Source organism: Corythoichthys intestinalis, chromosome 14 (genome assembly GCF_030265065.1).
Source record: "Corythoichthys intestinalis isolate RoL2023-P3 chromosome 14, ASM3026506v1, whole genome shotgun sequence".
Taxonomy (NCBI): domain Eukaryota; kingdom Metazoa; phylum Chordata; class Actinopteri; order Syngnathiformes; family Syngnathidae; genus Corythoichthys; species Corythoichthys intestinalis.
Genome location: NC_080408.1, coordinates 49,064,162 through 49,082,933, shown reverse-complemented (window position 1 = coordinate 49,082,933; position 18,772 = coordinate 49,064,162). Strand labels below are relative to the sequence as shown.

At 38.2% G+C, this 18,772-nt stretch overlaps 1 protein-coding gene across 2 annotated transcripts in view; it reads left to right on the top strand.

Annotated features, from left to right (window-relative positions):
• nmnat3 (nicotinamide nucleotide adenylyltransferase 3) overlaps positions 1-18,063 on the top strand; it is a 34,521-nt gene extending 16,458 nt beyond the window's left edge. Inside the window, exons 4-6 of one of the 2 annotated variants that reach the window (XM_057857632.1) lie at positions 1,282-1,361; positions 10,511-10,710; positions 17,510-18,063. In XM_057857632.1, coding sequence (XP_057713615.1) covers positions 1,282-1,361; positions 10,511-10,710; positions 17,510-17,725 — 496 coding nt within the window. In that variant the 3' untranslated portion in view covers positions 17,726-18,063. The remainder of the gene's footprint in view (positions 1-1,281; positions 1,362-10,510; positions 10,711-17,509) is intronic. The other variant, XR_009066974.1, reaches the window with a different exon arrangement.
• The last annotated feature ends 709 nt before the right edge of the window (positions 18,064-18,772 follow it).

Below are 18,772 nucleotides of genomic sequence, written 5' to 3'. Positions count from 1 at the left end.
CTTCTCTGTTACAAACAAAACAATGTTAATAAAGTTATACTTTATTATAAGTTGATCTATGTTACTTTTTTTCTTTATTAGAAGAAAAGGACACAATGTTAGGCAGATGCGTATTTATAATAGTAATTTTATAGACAAATGATACTATTTACAGTGGCGGCAGAGAGTTTGGGGGGGCGCGAAACATTTACGTCTTCCTTGGGGGGGCGTGACAGAAAATAATTGAGAAGCACTGAGTTAAAGAGATGGCTTTAGTTTCGAGGGCTAAAATATACAGGGAAAAAGAGCCAACCTGATCCAGAGGTAGCTTTTTTATCGACCTTTTTCTTGTGTGCATTGAACGAACACACACACACACATAGACAAAGTTCCATTTATTTATAAGTAACGATATAATAGTGTAACTGTTATGTTCATTGTTTGGGTGATGATCTCTCTTATGAAGGTTGACTGATATACAGTGGTACCTCGACATACGAATTTAATTAGTTCCAGGACCTTGTTTGTATGTCGAAATGGTCGTACAGTATGTCTAGAGGGATTTCCTATAAGAATACATTATAATTGGATTAATTCGTTCCACAGTCCCAAAACCTACGCTAAACTCTTAATAAATACTGCAGGTACAATTACAAATAGCAAAAGTGATAAATTATGAGTATGTCATTAATAAAAAAGTGTTTTTATTGTTACCTTGACTTACTAGCGAACGAAGGTCAGGGGGGACTGCGAGTGTGTAGGTAGAGGATGATACGGTGAACCCTGTTCTGTCTAATTTAACAAATGCATTAAATTAGACACGTAGTACAAATAAATTATGAATAAATAAGAAGGTTCTAAGAAGGTTCTGCCGTCTTGTGGGAGAACAAATTACAATACTGTCGTAAATCGTCATATTTCGAGACCGACGACAAGTCAACTTTTATGTAGTATGTCGGAAGAATCGTATGTTGATGGGTTCATATGTCGAAGGAACCACTGTATTGAAAAGCTTATACTAGTATATCGGGCTGATATAATAGGATATCTGTTATGTTCACCATTTGAATAATGATTTTGATTTTGATTTTAAATACCTAGTGGCCAGTGTTGTTAAAGGAAGTAGCAGAAGAAAAATTTTAAAAGAAATACTACTAATTTAAACGTTTATATATTGAGTGTTTTAATTGTTTTTCATGAACAATGTGCTTTCAAAAATATATACAGTATATCGGCTTCAAATATCAGCGGAAAAAATCAGCTTAGAGATTGGTCATCTGTGGATTTTTTTTTTCCTGACAGGTATCACTATGGTCGTATTTTAAAGGAGTATGAACAGAGGATGCATGAAGACTCCATTGGAAGCAGTAGTTCCTCCCAAAGTAAGAATTTATTCCGAATAAAACCTTGAAACACTTTTGCTGTAGTTGGGAATGTTTGTCTTCAAATATTCATAATCTTCTTTTAAGTAAGAAATAATTAAAACTGCTAAATAAGGTTAGTGCAATGAAAAACGAGTACAAAGAAAGAAAACAGGCCTGCGAGAATAAAGTAATATTACAAGATAACTCGTAATATTACGAGATTTGAGTCACACGTGATATTATGAGAAGAAAAAACGTCATTATTACGAGAATTAATTATTGTTATATTTGAATGTCGTTAATTTGAAATCTATTGTTAACTAGAAAACATAAAAGAAAAATAACAGTTAATATTCTTTCCAGATTTCTTTATCTTAAGGCTAAACGAGTTAACTCAGAGTTAACTCACATATTAATTTAAACAATTATTTCAACTGCGTACTCATATTCTCATTGTGCTAGATACTAATTTTGAGTTCATTATTATACAGCGATTAATCGCATTTAATCTCACTATAATTCATTCTAACTCCATGAACTCATTGTTTCAAGTCCTCCCCATTCAAATGGATTGGACATCTATTGCAGTTAGTGGCAGCCAATGAGTTAATATAAATGATTTCATTATTATGGCCGTGCATTTAATGTAAAAGTGTATAAATTACTTCTTTTAAATATATTATTTCTCGGAGTGTGACAATATTATCAAAATGGTGATGTGTTATTATACTTTGTAAAATTATATCGATATGCTCCTTGCCAAGATTCGATGTATCATTTTAAAACGGTGTCACTGGATTTAAAAAAATCTTTCACTTGAATAGTGTCTGCGTTAGCTCATTGGCTGCCATTGACAGCACTAGACATCCAATCCGTTTTGACTGGGAGGGTTAAAGATAGATTGGATGTAGTGCTGCAACGAATAATCGATTAACTCGAGTAATTTAATTAGAAAAAAGCTTCGAATGAAACTGCTGCTTCAAGGATTCATTACATTCGAGTAGCATTGTAATGGTTTGTTTTTAAAGTGTTTTATTTAGTTTTATTGACTTGGGTGGAGACACTGCCCTCTAGTGGCAACAGTGAATATGCCATAACTCGTCTAACATGGCTGAATCAAGCTGCTCCCTGTTAAGGACAACACAAGGCTTAAGTAAATTTTTGTTGGCGCTAATATGTTTGCTTATGCATTAGTTATTTAGTTTAGGAGTATATTTAGCAGTTTTTTGTGGGAATATTTGTTTCAATTATTTGTTAAAAGCAGCGGAATTTTGCTATGCAAGTTAGCCAATTGTTCTTTTGTTGTACTTCGATCCTCGTATTTTTTTTTTTTTTTTTTTGTACCGTTTGAGGCTAAGCTCAGGTATTTTATTTTTAAATGCATTCATTGCTCTTGTGAAATGAAAGAGCAATTTTGCATCGTTTGAAAAATAACGAGGGAATTTTATTTTGCATTCGCATATAATGCTCCTTTGAAAGTGCAATCTTAGCAAGCCTTTGTTTTACATCTCCTAAAATTATTCTGCAATGCGTTAAATGTTGCTATTTCGATTACTCGATTATTCGAACTAACTTAATGATAGATTAATCAATGACTAAAATATTTGATAGCTATAGCCCTAATTTGATGTCCAGTGCCGTCAATGGCACTGAAACAGAGCATTCACAACTAGAGGCGTGCGAAATTTCCGATTCTTAGATTATCGCGATTCGGCCGTGGAAGATTAGAAAACGATTCACAAACATCCAAATTCCGATTATTTAATCATACCAGGTAAAGCGGAAGTAAAACACAGTCAGCGCGGTCTTCGGGAGGCAATGAGGAACAGACCAAGAGTAAATATCATGTTCAACTCATTCTGCTGGATAAAAAAGTAATAATACCTGACTGCGGCCAACAGCTGCTACAAACAACGCCCAGTTGCTAGTTGCAACAAACGTAGGGCCATAATGCTATGGTAGATATAGTATATGTATGGAACTAAATGTGAAATGACAGACGACAGCGGCGTTACAAACATGTATAGAGAACTAGATGTGAAATTCCAGGCTTTCCGGCATTTGTAAACAGCCGCCATCTTAAAGCAGTAGACTTCACCACAAGGCTGTGTTGTAGCAAACCTAATTAACTTCTTATCTAAAATACTCCTAAATCGGCAAAATCTTAACTTGAATCCATCTTTAAATGATAAAACCGTTTTAAAACTTTGACATGTCGAAAGTAGACAGAAGGGAAATTATGGAACAACGGGAGCAGTTTTAACAACTTTAACAGTAGATTCACAACATTATTTGAATGTAGTCCAAATCTGCTGATACCGAATGGGGACTTGAGTATTTTATTTACTGTTTTGAACCGTTAACTTGATACTGAAATAGTAGTTTGGTTTAGCTTGAGAGAATTTTGGAACAAATTTGGAACTAATGTACAAAACATTAAAAGCGGGAGGGTGAATCAATAATCGATTTATAATCGAATCGTTAGGTGTCCCAAGATTCCCACCTCTATTCACAACCAGTCTTCCTGGATTGGGGCATTTATAGGTCACTTTATTTTAGGGTATTTACAAGTCACTTCCTGTTGATTAGGCATGTGCCGGTATGATATTCTGACGGTATGATAACCTTAAGCCAAAATATCACTGTATCACGGTACTGCAATCACAGCTCTAAAATGTGTTACTTTGAGATATCTGGGTTTTAAAAAAAAAAAAGATTTTTTTTATTCCATTGAACAGGAGTTCTAATTTTCAAAACATATTAGCAAATTGAAACGTAAGTATAATGTTAAGTTCAAATAAATAAATAAATAAAAAATTTATGGAATAAAATAGAATTAAAAAATATTCTAAATAAAATTAAATTAAATGCCGTCCTTTAGGTGAGCCTGAACCCACAGCCACAGCCCAACATGATTACCATCAGAATAAAAATAATTATTTTCAATAAAAAGCATGTGCGTGTGACTCGTATCATGTTTATATTATACACACACTCTCTTTCTCAACACAGACAGTTGCCAGAGAGAAAAAAACACCACGTTTTACCACCGCTAGACACACTAAACACAATGGAGTTAACTCTCGTACCTGGTGGGAAATGTTTATGATGGTGTTAGTGTGTTTAATTTTGCATAAATCCGAAATCATATTGGGGGTATTGCCTCCTCAGTAGCCACCCGCCGCAAACGTGCTTTACATGTCGGTTGGCCCTCCTCCTCTAAGCCGTGGCTCTCTTTAACTTTTCTGTTGCCAAAGTATTCCCATACCAGTGATTTAGTTTTCTTTGATGGGGGGGGTTCAGGCATTTCACCACCTCCAGCCATCGTGTAGCACAGCTGACTCACTGACACTGAACAACAACCAATGGCGGAGGGTTGAACCTTGCAGCTCTAAGCGAGGGATTTCTCCATGCATTTTGGGGACATAAAAATAGCTAATACCTTATGGACGGTATGACTGTGAGAGAATTTATTCATGCTTAAAACACAAACATTATACATTATACTGGACTGTCTCAGAAAATTAGAATACACAATATTCTAATTTTTTGAGACAGTCCTGTGTATATATACAGGACTGTCTCAGGAAATTAGAATACACAATATTCTAATTTGCTGAGACAGTCAGGAAATTAGAATATTGTGTATTCTAATTTCCTGAGACAGTCCTGTATATATACACAGGACTGTCTCAAAAAATTAGAATATTGTGTATTCTAATTTCCTGAGACAGTCCAGTATGTTGAATGCTTTTGTTATGCTTGCATGAGAACATTATAGCATAGAGTATCATTGTTAGAATAATCTGATGTAATCTTTTTGAGTGGGCCTTCTCATAGCCTTGACGACTGTAGACGGAGTCAATATGCCCAAATATGGACTGTCATGTTCCTGTTGTTTCCAATATGCCCTGAGTGAATACAATGTGGCAACTATGGCTTATCAAACTTCTTCCTGGCCACAGCTGCTGATTCAAGGTTATAGCTAAAGGTGGATTTTCCCCTATGAGAGATGTTTTTCTGTAACTTGAGATGTTCTTATTAACTTTCGGTTTCGTTTCTATGGTGTCGACCCATAAATAGAGAGATGCCCTGTATCTCTCTTTTGTCCACATGCGGAGAGGCACTTTGTGCGTCCGTGTCTGTACCCAAGAGCTCTTGTATTGTACATAAAACTTGCAAAGACAATCCTTGGCTGGTTCATTCATTATTCTCATTTTGAGCTATCTTTTGGTATTTGTCACGGAGTTAAAACTTGAGCTTCCCTGACAATGATGGAAGATTTTTGCGGTTTTGAAACCTTGACGTTTTCATACCACAGAATACCTTGTAACCGGTAATCAGCACATGTCTACTGTTGATTTTGAATATTCATTTGGGGACCTTCACGGGTCAACAGAAAGTGATCCGTAAATGCCTCAAAGTCAAAATGAAGTGATAAGATCGCTATAGAACCTACTCACCAACGTCACAGAATGACGTGTTGCTGTATCCGGCCGCCATGATGTCCGTCTCTGTTTAGCCCTATTCTCAATGGTTTCAATTAGTCGTTCAGTTTATAGAGCAATTCATGGAAGCCCCGGTGCTTTCAGACGCTGTAAACCAGTGCTTCTCAATTATTTTCTGTCACGCCCCCCCAAGGAAGACGTAAATGTTTCGCGCCCCCCCAAACTCTCTGCCGCCACTGTAAATAGTATCATTTGTCTATAAAATTACTATTATAAATACGCATCTGCCTAACATTGTTTCCTTTTTTTTTCTAATAAAGAGAAAAAGTAACATAGATCAACTTATAATAAAGTATAACTTTATTAACATTGTTTTGTTTGTAACAGAGAAGACTTGACGTGCATCAATTTGCCTGAATTTAAAAAAAAGTCACACCCAAACTGTAAAAAATACACTCAAGGTACATTTTTGACCATACAGAAAAATAAAATGTAATAAAATCAGTAAATAATAACAAATTAAAATTGATTAGAAACATTCACTCATGAGGACAATATGCCAAAAAATTTGACCGAAAAAACAAAACTGAATAAAAGGGAAAAAAAGTGTCCTTGGACAGGACAGCTTTTATTTTTGCGGCTCACAGTATTTACCTCCTTTGCAATGGTGTGGAGTTATTTTTCAATGAGCATGCTAACAATGCTCAGTGGATTACTGATATAACACTGACAAAGCAGGACAATTGTTGGCAATATTCGGCACGTTTTCACTGAAAAACAATCAAGCGGCTTATCAATGAGATTGGGGTCTAATGTCTTTAAGTGGCGTCTTAATTGATTTGGCTTCTGGCTGTCCGCTATAATTATTTTTAGACACAGTAAACAGTGGTCTTTCCTCATCACCCACTATATTAAAAGTCAAAGCTAAAAGGCAAACGGCACGAAAAAAGCGCATTCTCGGCGGCCGAGGTAGAACCGTAGGTGAGGGCGGTCGTCGTGCCGATCCCAAGCCGAAAATGGCACTTCTCGGGCGGCGACGTGAGAACCGGACAAGACAGTGGGTCGCTGCGTGAGTGAGTCCGGTCGGAAAACGGCTTTCGAAAACGGCGGTGGCACACTGCTCTTCATATCTGTTTTTCTGTGTGTGCTGAGTGCTCTTCCTTAGTTCAAAAATACTGCGCGCACTCTGAAAATGAGAGCGCCACTACCACCTACTGAGTGGATGTGCAAGTACACTTTATTCCAGTACGGCAAAAAAACAAAAAATGCATGTTCCCCGAGGTCACATGCGCCCCCCCCTGGCATCGCTCTGCGCCCCCCCAGGGGGGCGCGCCCCACTATTTGAGAAGTACTGCTGTAAACTCATTGGATGCGTTGCATAAAAGGCATTATGCGGAAAAGCTTCAGTCTATCCATTCGCCAGATCCATATTTGATGCCTAAATCGATATTTTTCGACCCGCTGTCTTCGCCCTCTCTGCCTGACATCTGCTACCCTGATATCTACAACAATCTTGTCCACACAAAATCAGCCTATTCTCACGAAAGTTTGAAAAACTTTAAGAGCAGCACTCTAAGCAACATTACCACTTGTGACCCTTGCCTTCCAATTCTCTAAAATGGCGACAATCAATAAAAAAAAAAAAGTTGACTGCGATGGCCGACGCTTCAAGGATAGGTGGATATTGGACTATTTCTTCAATAAAACACGCAACAACTGTGTCTGTAAGTAAATGTGACACACAGAAGGGCTTGCTAAAATTTGTTTAAATATATTGTTCTATGTGAATCAGCCAAGGTAGCCCCCCGCATTTTTACCACACCAAATCTGGCCCCCTTTGCAAAAGGTTTGGACACACCTGTTTAACTGATGATCCGTAGACGAGGCCAGCTCCTTTCACTTGGTACCAGGTAAATATTCAAAATGTAATGATGATGGAAGAAATAAGCATCTTGAATTTGAAACTGTATGTTGTCGGCGATTAGCCTCGCAATGATCTTAATTGTGGTTGTCAGCCCAAAACCCTCTAAATATATATTAAATGCATCTTACCAGATATAAAATGACTACTACATAATCCGTGGTAATCGTTTGGAGCCCAGTTTTCTCGTCGAATTGCAGCAGTCCATCTCGCTCTCCTCTCCAGGTCTCTCGGAATACGGTAGAACTTCAAGTCTCTCCGTCTGTCTTCTCTGTTATTGCATCCAACCGCCACACACGCCTTCACCATTTTGATTATGATTGTTAACGAGCAGAAAAACACGCCATAATAGGAGGAATTGACGTAGCGGTAATGCATCAACACGACGAGTAGACGGACGATATGGCGCGGAGGCGTGGTTGTGACGTCATGTGAGTAGAGTCTATAATGAGCCTTGTATCGTATCGTGAGATGCCCAGATGTTCCCACCCGCACAGAATGTGAATTAATTGCATGTGAGTCATCTTGATTAAAGCTAGTAATTGTTGCCCAGCCCTTGTTATTATATTGAAAAAAATCAATAACTGTTTTCTGTAGTTCTTGATGAAAGGAGATGAATGGAATTTTGACTAAGCAAAAATTGAAATTGGAGGAGCATAAAGATCCCTCGTTCAAGTACCCAAGTGCTGCTTTTGAGCTTTTTTTCAATGTACAAAAGCGCCCAGTGCTCAACAAAATCTTTCCTTTTGCTAATTTTGCTCTTTTACAAGCTTAGTGTGAAGGATTTGCATCCGTGCGATATGTTAGAACACGTGAAAAGCGAAAGCCCAATGCCGCTTTCAGCCTATTAAGGATCTTTCTAATGCGCTGCTTTTAATACTGTGTTCGCAACCACAGGTCACGGTGCTTTTGCATCGTTGCACAAGAAGGATCTCGAACATACTCGCTCGATATAAATTAATCGTTCGATCGCTGCTTGCTCCATGGAGACCAATCCAAAATGTACAGTTGGGGTGGGAACCGCTGGGCACTTCACGATATGATACAATTTGCAATAATTCACTGCCATGCCTCACGTCTATGGCCTTCAGCGGCAGCCAGTTTTAGGCAATGAGTTGATTTTCAGTCACTTCCTGTTTATTTTGGGATATGTACAGGTCACCCTGTGTTGATTTTGTGTTACTCAATAGGAAGAATTTTCTTGTAAATGCCCACAAAAGGTGTTTTAGTACCATTGAGGCCGCGAGACGGCCAATCCAATCAAAATTAATTGGATGTCTAGTGCAGTCAATGGCAGCTAGTGAGCTAACGTAGACACACACAGTGGAACTTTTTTGAAACCATATATTTATTTTTCCTGGAAGCACCTGGATAAACTTTTGATGTTATCACCTTTTTGCTATATTGTCACACCCCTAATGCATACCTGTCAACCCGAGGCCATCAGCAATCTTACAAATAGTGACGTATGCCCTTACAAATTGGTGACTAATCTTACAACGTTGTATATAGCGTGCAATATGAAACAAAAATAAAACTCAATTTTTAAAATAATATGAATTTATTGGTAATATTGTAACATATAACCTGATGCAATCAAAGAACAATCAATATATAATTTAACAGTGACTTTTGTCATAATTGTATGTAGGACTTTTGGCAATTTCTATCACGTCTTTTGATGGCTGCAACTTCATGGCAATTCAGCTCGCAATTCAGTTTGACTTGAAGGTAGTTCGTTAGTTTGTTCAATTATAAATTAAAAAGATCAATTGATAAAATTAACTTACCGATGCAATCTTTGAGTCAGGGAACATTTCTTGCTAATTCTGAGAAGTGACCAGCAATAGTTACGGGCAAATTGTGTTCTGTAACAAATTCGCAGAATAAAATCTCCGCTTTCCTCACTTTTCATTCTGCACACTTCCGGTGTTGTTAATTTTAATTTAAGAAAGTAATTAATTACAGTTACAAATTACCTCTCCCAAAAAGTAATTGAGGTAGTAACTCCGTTACTTGAATGTAAGCGTAATTAGTTACTTGGCAAAGTAACTGGTGTTTCCGGTCCTTTTTTTTTTTTTTTTTTTTTTTTCCCCTTCATTTTTTCAAAGAAAAAAACAAAAAATAAAACATAGTAACTTTTGCTTTGTTTGGAAGTCATTTAATGTTGTGAATCAACTGTTAAAGTTGTTAAATTGCTCCCTTGCATTAGCTCCTTTCGACATGTGAAAGTTTTAAAACTGTAAAAGTATTTTAGATCAAAAGTTACTTAGGTTCGCTAGGAAGGTTCACTACAACAGAGCCTTTCTGAGAAGTCAACTGCTTTAAGAGGGCAGCTGTTTACTAATGCCGCCGAGTCTGTCATTTCGCATGTAGTTCTATATGCATGTGATATTTAGGCGTAGATTGTAGGCTGTCGGCTATAGTCAGGAAATATTGAAGCCATCTAGCCTAGCATCACGTTTGCTACAGGGTCACAACAAATACGCTTCTCTCTCTGTGTCTTTGACTTTTCTCGTGTCATTGAACCAATGTAGTAACGCATAGTAACGCACATTATCTCGTTGCTGAAACGGTGACAAAATCCGGAGGAAAAAAACACGAAAAACGTACAGATTTTGAACGTACGGCGTACACATTTAGAAATCAGTGCTCACTTGTACAAATTACGCCGAAACCGAAACTTGACAGGTACAGTTCCCAATGTTTAGAAATTCATGTGTTGATTGTTGGGTAAAATCTACCTGAAATCCCACCATTTGGAAATTTAATCCTTACTTTCTCATTTTTCCATTCAGGCACACCCCCACAGTTGAAGTTGCTCTGCGGAGCCGATTTCCTGGACACCTTCAAGATTCCGGGACTGTGGCGCGACGACCACATTCAGGAAGTGGTCGGCCGTTTCGGCCTGGTGTGCGTTAGTCGAGGGGGGCTGCAACCCGAGCGGCTCGTGCACGAGTCGGACGCCCTTTGGTGCCACCGACAAAACATCTTTCAAGTGAGTAATGCTCGAAGTGGACAGCGGTAAACAGATGACATACAAACAGATCAAGTCTGCAATTTTCCAACTTGTGAAACCGCCGATTTGCTCAATATCGCCCTCTGCTGTCGACCGTTTTACACTTTTAACTGATATCGAATGCAGTAGATATCGATGACTGCCATATATCGAGATCTCGTCCACTACATCATTATGCGTGGCCCTCGAAAATTTCTTTAATTTGTTAGAAACCAAAAACGGAATACTGTATTATCACGACCATTAAGGCGCGCGTAAAAATCAAATATTTGTGGTGCGCCTATTTTGTGGACTGAGAACAAAAGTGTGTCTTTCTGACTGAGCACTTTTTGAAAAGGCGGACATAAGTTAAAGCTGCATGAGAAACTTGAAGAAGGTTGCGTGTGATAGGGGGCGTGCCCCAGTAGCTGTAACGCCCAAGTGTGAATAATTATCATTTAATGTGCTATCATCGGTTTTCGCTCTGCCAACCGACACAAATATGAATGGGATTAGAGGATTTGTTTTATATATTTTACGAGCGATAATTTATATATGTGTCCAGTCCTATATCCAATGCGTGATATGTTTTTTATTATAAAAGAGTGCTCACTCTGGCCATTTCCCTCCTTTGCTTTGCCTGGGATGGTGGGGTGGTCTCATCAGAGCCAGTCATCGTCCTCTTTCTTGTTATCTTGGGACATTTAGGTGGTTGCGCGTGTAGGTGGGCACCGCATCTGCTTTCAGCAGCAATTTCTTAGCAAAACCTGATTTCATTTGTCCATAGTTCGTATAGCTTTCAGGTGTAAAATGTGCACTACACAAAACCGTTCCGGAGGCTGGGTCTGCAAAATTAGCCCTCTTAGCACTGACGAACTTTACTCATTGTCTGCATAGTCCAGCTCTTTTTCTCGCGTTCGGGAACTCATGGGTACTACATTGCGACAAATGGCTATTTGTAAACACATAGCATGACAGGTTTGAACCATTTTAGCGATTTTTTTGATAAAACACGAACGCAATTCTCTCGTCGATAAACAACGATGGCACCTGCCTCGACCTTTTGTTTCCTTGTTATGACGTCTCCACCCCATTCGGCTGTTTCCGGAATTTTCGATCTATTTTCGATAATTGCTCATGAATGCGGTTTATTTTTTTGTTAACTTTATTAATATTTGTTATCTTGCCACATAACGGTTCTATTGATATCTCACAGCCCCTTAGTGTTTTCATACCCTTTAAGAGAAAAGACGCTGACTAGAGAAAAGTTGAGCTGCCGTGTTTGATGGAGACCTAGCCCAGCTGTTAAATTTGGATACAGATGATGAGGATTTTGATGGATTTGTGGATTCATTAAGATCGACGTGAGTACTTTGTTAAATTCTTTAATAAAGTACAATTGAACTCATTTTGCTCCCGCTGCCTTTTTAAAATAAATACGCTAGCGTCCAGGCTAGCGCATGCTAGTATCACGTTAGCTCAGAGTGTGTGGTAGGTTCTTTTTGCATCGACATTTGTTTCCACCGTCAGAAAAGGGAGTCTAAAACTTCGACTTTAAATACACATTTATTTTAAAAGTAGTAAAATAAAATAGATTTAAAAAATCCACGAGCCTCTGCCGGGTGCGGCGCCTTGCTCTTGGCCGCTCGGCCGATCATTAAAACAAGTTGGCAGCTAAGATAAAAACGGGGTCCATTTTGACACGAGCGTAAGTTTTTCATCATGAGATGCGCCTTGTGTGTGTGTGTGTGTTGAATACAAAAATACTGTATCACCCGAATATGAGCTTGCGCCTTTTAATACGGTGCGCCCTATGGTCGCGAAAAAACTGTAAAATAAACGTAGTAAAATAGTCGATTAATAAAGTACAAATAAAAACGAAAATAACAATAATAAATCACAAATAAACAATGAGATCAAATGCTGGTAACATTAACTAGTACAAAAGAATTAAAATGTAAACAGATTCAGAACACTGACTTCACCTTTCCAACATGATTCAAAACCATTCTTAAAAAAAATATATCTAGCATTAAGATTATAGTATACTACTACTAGTATATATAATAGTATTATAATAATTATAATAATTATTCATTGCCAATCAGATTTTTCATAAAGGTTGTCATTTTAAAGCTATTCTTAGTGTAGAATCTGAATTCTGAAGTATGTGGGATTAACTCCAGTAATCATTATTTATACGACAAACATGACATGCTTTTATTTTGAAATGTTCACCGGAAGTACGTTCGCTAAACAGCTGTACCACTTCATATGTCGCGTTGGGAAATAACAAGTTGTTAAGAAAAAGATCAATTCCTACCTTGCTTCCCCACATTGCTTCCCATGATATTTCTAATCGTAGGGAGAGGGATTGTAAGGCTTTAGCCTAGTAATAAAATGCTCCAAAGGTTGCCAAAATTTACTCATTTTACGCTGCCTTTTATCTCTCTATATACAGTGCCTTGCAAAAGTATTCGGCCCCCTTGAATCTTGCAACCTTTCGCCACATTTCAGGCTTCAAACATAAAGATATGAAATTTTATTTTTTTGTCAAGAATCAACAACAAGTGGGACACAATTGTGAAGTGGAACAACATTTATTGGATAATTTAAACTTATTTAACAAATAAAAAACTTAAAAGTGGGGCGTGCAATATTATTCGGCCCCTTTACTTTCAGTGCAGCAAACTCACTCCAGAAGTTCAGTGAGGATCTCTGAATGATCCAATGTTGTCCTAAATGGCCGATGATGATAAATAGAATCCACCTGTGTGTAATCAAGTCTCCGTATAAATGCACCTGCTCTGTGATAGTCTCAGGGTTCTGTTTAAAGTGCAGACAGCATTATGAAAACCAAGGAACACACCAGGCAGGTCCGAGATACTGTTGTGCAGAAGTTTAAAGCCGGATTTGGATACAAAAAGATTTCCCAAGCTTTAAACATCTCAAGGAGCACTGTGCAAGCCATCATATTGAAATGGAAGGAGCATCAGACCACTGCAAATCTACCAAGACCCGGCCGTCCTTCCAAACTTTCTTCTCAAACAAGGAGAAAACTGATCAGAGATGCAGCCAAGAGGCCCATGATCACTCTGGATGAACTGCAGAGATCTACAGCTGAGGTGGGAGAGTCTGTCCATAGGACAACAATCAGTCGTACACTGCACAAATCTGGCCTTTATGGAAGAGTGGCAAGAAGAAAGCCATTTCTCAAAGATATCCATAAAAAGTCTCGTTTAAAGTTTGCCATAAGCCACCTGGGAGACACACCAAACATGTGGAAGAAGGTGCTCTGGTCAGATGAAACCAAAATTGAACTTTTTGGCCACAATGCAAAACGATATGTTTGGCGTAAAAGCAACACAGCTCATCACCCTGAACACACCATCCCCACTGTCAAACATGGTGGTGGCAGCATCATGGTTTGGGCCTGCTTTTCTTCAGCAGGGACAGGGAAGATGGTTAAAATTGACGGGAAGATGGATGCAGCCAAATACAGGAACATTCTGGAAGAAAACCTGTTGGTATCTGCACAAGACCTGAGACTGGGACGGAAGACAGACTGGGACGGAGATTTATCTTCCAACAGGACAATGATCCAAAACATAAAGCCAAATCTACAATGGAATGGTTCAAAAATAAACGTATCCAGGTGTTAGAATGGCCAAGTCAAAGTCCAGACCTGAATCCAATCGAGAATCTGTGGAAAGAGCTGAAGACTGCTGTTCACAAACACTCTCCATCCAACCTCACTGAGCTCGAGCTGTTTTGCAAGGAAGAATGGGCAAGAATGTCAGTCTCTCGATGTGCAAAACTGATAGAAACATACCCCAAGCGACTTGCAGCTGTAATTGGAGCAAAAAGTGGCGCTACAAAGTATTAACGCAAGGGGGCCGAATGATATTGCACGCCCCACTTTTCAGTTTTTTATTTGTTAAAAAAGTTTAAATTAGCCAATAAATTTTGTTCCACTTCACGATTGTGTCCCACTTCTTGTTGATTCTTGACAAAAAATTAAAATTTTATATCTTTATGTTTGAAGCCTGAAATGTGGCGAAAGGTTGCAAGGTTCAAGGGGGCCGAATACTTTTGCAAGGCACTGTAGGTAAAAAGGCGCCATTACAGATTGAGCACGACAATGTGTGAGTGAAAAGTGCAACACATGCATTAATTGCGTTAAATATTTTAACCCTTTAACACCTAAGCCTATTTTGGCCGAATTTGCATGCATTTGATGTTGCCTTTATATTTCAAAGAAAAAATTGTTTACAATGGCCAAGTTGGGTCCCTTTTTTCAGGACACCTTGAACTTCATGTCCAAACTGTTGTTTTCGTCACTGACCAATTTTAATCCACATTCTCGACCCAAAAAAAATCCCAAAATCTTTTTTCAAAATTTTTAATGTTGACGTCCCACTGACAACCAAACATGCTCGACCAACTGTTTTGAAGCTTGATTATATTTATTTTAACTTGTTCGGATAAACATTCAATAGAACAAAATAAGATTGAATAGTTTTATGTTTGACAATTCAACACAAACGCAGGTATGGTCATAGGCGTTTTTGGCCTTTACACATACTATGGTCAAAACAGGTTATATACAGTGCAAAATAGTGAGAGAAAAAAATTATATATATCATCTAACACAAAAAGGGTTTGGAGGATATCTCTTTGTGAAGTTAGGTGTTGTACCCATCACCTCCCCACGTTGCTCCTGGTGCTGCGTCACCAGTAGGTAGATGGCGAGATAGTGTAAAGCGCTTTGAGCGCCTTGAAAGGTGGAAAAAGCGCTATATAAGTATAACACCATTTATCAAAAGTAAATACCTACATGCAGTCAAGCTTCTCGAACACACATCTACATAAAAATTGAAAAGATTATTGTAAAGAAAAAATATATATAACATTGAAAAAAAGTATTTTAAAAAATATTGACAAGTAGTTCAGTTCAATTCAAAATTTGCAGGCATGCGACCCAATAAAGTTTTTTTTTTTTTTTTTTTTGCGCACTCAATAAAGCTTGAACAGGTCACGGAGCTGCGTCACACACAACGTCACACAGCGTACTCTTTCGCCGTTTGCGCGCTGCCGTCACTTCTATTCGCCGAGACGCCGACTCATGCAAAGAAAAAAACGACAAATACGGCTCATCTTCCTCCTTGAGTTAATGAAATAATGCATTAGCTTGCGCTAAATGTAGTTTTATATTCATTCTGCACGTTTCAAAGTCGCTCGCTCAAACTGGCCGTTGCTTGCTTCAGCATGCCTCCTTTTCCTTTGTTGGCTTCTAACTCGGAAATTTATTAAAAATGTCCACATTCGGTTCGTCCTTCTTGACATCACAACGGCTCTTGGGATATATGTAGTCTTTTGTGCTGCTTTTGGTTTTGAAGAATGACAAGAAATGATTGAAATATGGAGATAGATACATGGTCCATGCAGCGTTTTAATGCATATTTATGAGTGCAATAAAAGTATAAAACTCAAAATGACATTATCTCCCGTTTTTCATGGTCGATTCGATTGACTTCAAATAAAAACTGGTGTGGACATCAACTTCCGCACTTTCAAATGAGACCAACCAGCGGCACGTGGGTGACGTAATTACAGCGTGACGAAGCTTCAAAGACGATATGCATAAACGCGTCGCTGCCGACACGTTCGGTGTTAAAGGGTTACCGTGATACATTTTTTTAAAAATTAATTACCGCCGTTATCGGGATAAATTTGATAACCCTACCTTAAGCCTAAACTAAAAACTCTGGATGAGTGTAACATATTATGTCTGTTACGTTAAATACAATCAGAAAACGATTTAATTAAAATATATATATATATATATTAAAAAAGGGCATGGCCGATATTTTTTTTGCCGATTCCGATACTTTGAAAATGACGTGATCGGACCCGATCGATCGGCATCCGATCGGGACATCTCTACATATAAGTACACCTCTGAAGAAGAAAAATAAAGTGTTAAAAAAAGAACACATCCAAACTGTAAAAATAGACTCGATATATTTTTTTGACCGTTGGATACTGAAAAAGAATAATAATTTTTTTTTTTTTTTTTTAATCATAAAGTCAAATTGATTAGCAACATTAACTCAAGAGGACAATATGCCAAACCATTAGACTGAAAAAACAAAAATTAATAGAACAAAAACTACAGTGTTATTGGACAGAGAGTGTTTTTATTTTTGCTGCTGGCAGTATCAGCTCCTTTGCTGTGGTGTTGCGTTATTTTGCATTGAGCAACTTGGTGTGCCACCTTATGTGATGCTGACAGTGCTCGCTGGTTTACTGATGTGACACTGACAACGCTGGACGATTGTTGGCAATATTCGGCACCTTTTCGCTGAAAATTTTAAAAAATCCTGCTGTTCGCTGCGAACATCTTTAGACAAAGTAAACAGACTGGTCTTTGCTCGTCTCCCACTCTACTAAAAGTCAAAAGCCAAATGCTACATATGCTGCGTCATATTTCTTTATCTTAGCTTTTCATATCTCCAGTGCTCTTTGCTGTATGCTCTTGTTTGGTTAAAAAATACTGCGCACATGCTGAAAATGAGAGTGCCACTGCCACCCACTTAGCAGATGTGCAATTACACTTTATTCTAGTTCGGCAAAAAAATATGTTCCCAAAGGTCACATGCGCCACCCCCAGCATCACTCTGCGCCCCCCTGGGGGGGCCCGCCCCACTATTTGAGAAGTACTGCTTTACGCTGATATTTTTAAGTTTGTCATGATGCCTCTGAGTATTTTTTTTAAGTTTGCGAACCACTCTTCCAGGTGAAAGAGTGGGTCAGGAACGAGACCAGCGCAACAGAGGTCCGACGGGCTCTGAGACGGGGAATGAGCGTCAAATACCTGATCTCGGACTCTGTGATAGAATACATTAAGCAGCACAACCTCTACACTGAAGACAGCGAGAGGAGAAATGAGGGCACAACTCTCAGGCCGCTCGCCAAACAAGCTCAGCGGCCGCCGGAGAGTCTGGACGACTGACTGTGATCGATGATGGGTTTAGTTCCATTTCAGCTGATGAAGCACTCGACATTCTGGCATCTTGAGTGGCCCTTCTTATGAGAGAATGTTCCGGCGGAGAATCTGGATGAGCGACAAGAGTGAGCTACTAATGCACGCCCTTGATGTATAAATTCAGCTCCAGATCAATGCGTTTCATATTGGGTCAGGGGGTTTAGTTTACACTGTGGTGAAGATTTGTACTTCAACAGTACTATTGATGTTGGACTTTCAGGTGTTTCGCTGAGAACATCCTCACCAGCTTTTGATCTACTTCTGTTTCCAGTTTGTCATTAAAATCATGTATTTTTGGAACAGTATGATGTGACTGGTGGTGTTTTTCAATTGTTAACTTGCCATTTTAACTGCAAGTTAATGTCATTTGTCGACTATAAGTCGCTACTGTATGTCCTCTTGTTTTAAAATCAAAATATGGTAACCCTTGATTATCACAAATTTGTTGAAATTTGTTGTTCACAATTTGTTTGCGTTGTTTTAATAGTGAACTCACCATTAATCGCAAATTGGTGCCATTGTTTAATAGCTAACTCTTGATTGTTGCCAGTTTGTTGCATAGTTTTAATAATTACCGTGCTCACAATTAATCCCAGATTGTTTTTGAGTGAATACATTATTATCACAAATTTGTTGCATTGCTTTAATAGTTAAAAAACGATTAATCGCAAACTGATCACATTTTTTTCATAGCTAACTCCTGATTATCACAAATTTGTTGCATTGCTTTAATAGTTAATACATGATTAATCGCAAACTGATCACATTTTTTTAATAGCTAACTCTTGATTATCACAAATTTGTTGCATTGTTTTAATAGTTAACTCCCGATTAATTGCAAATTGGTCACATTGTTTAAGCGCTAACTCTTGATTATTGCCAGTTTGTTGCATCGTTTTAATAGTTAACTCACAATTAATCCCAGATTGGTCGGATTGTCTTTGCGCTAACTCTTGATTTTTTTTCAAGTTTGTTGCGTTGTTTTAATAGTTAACTCACGAAATCGCAAATTGG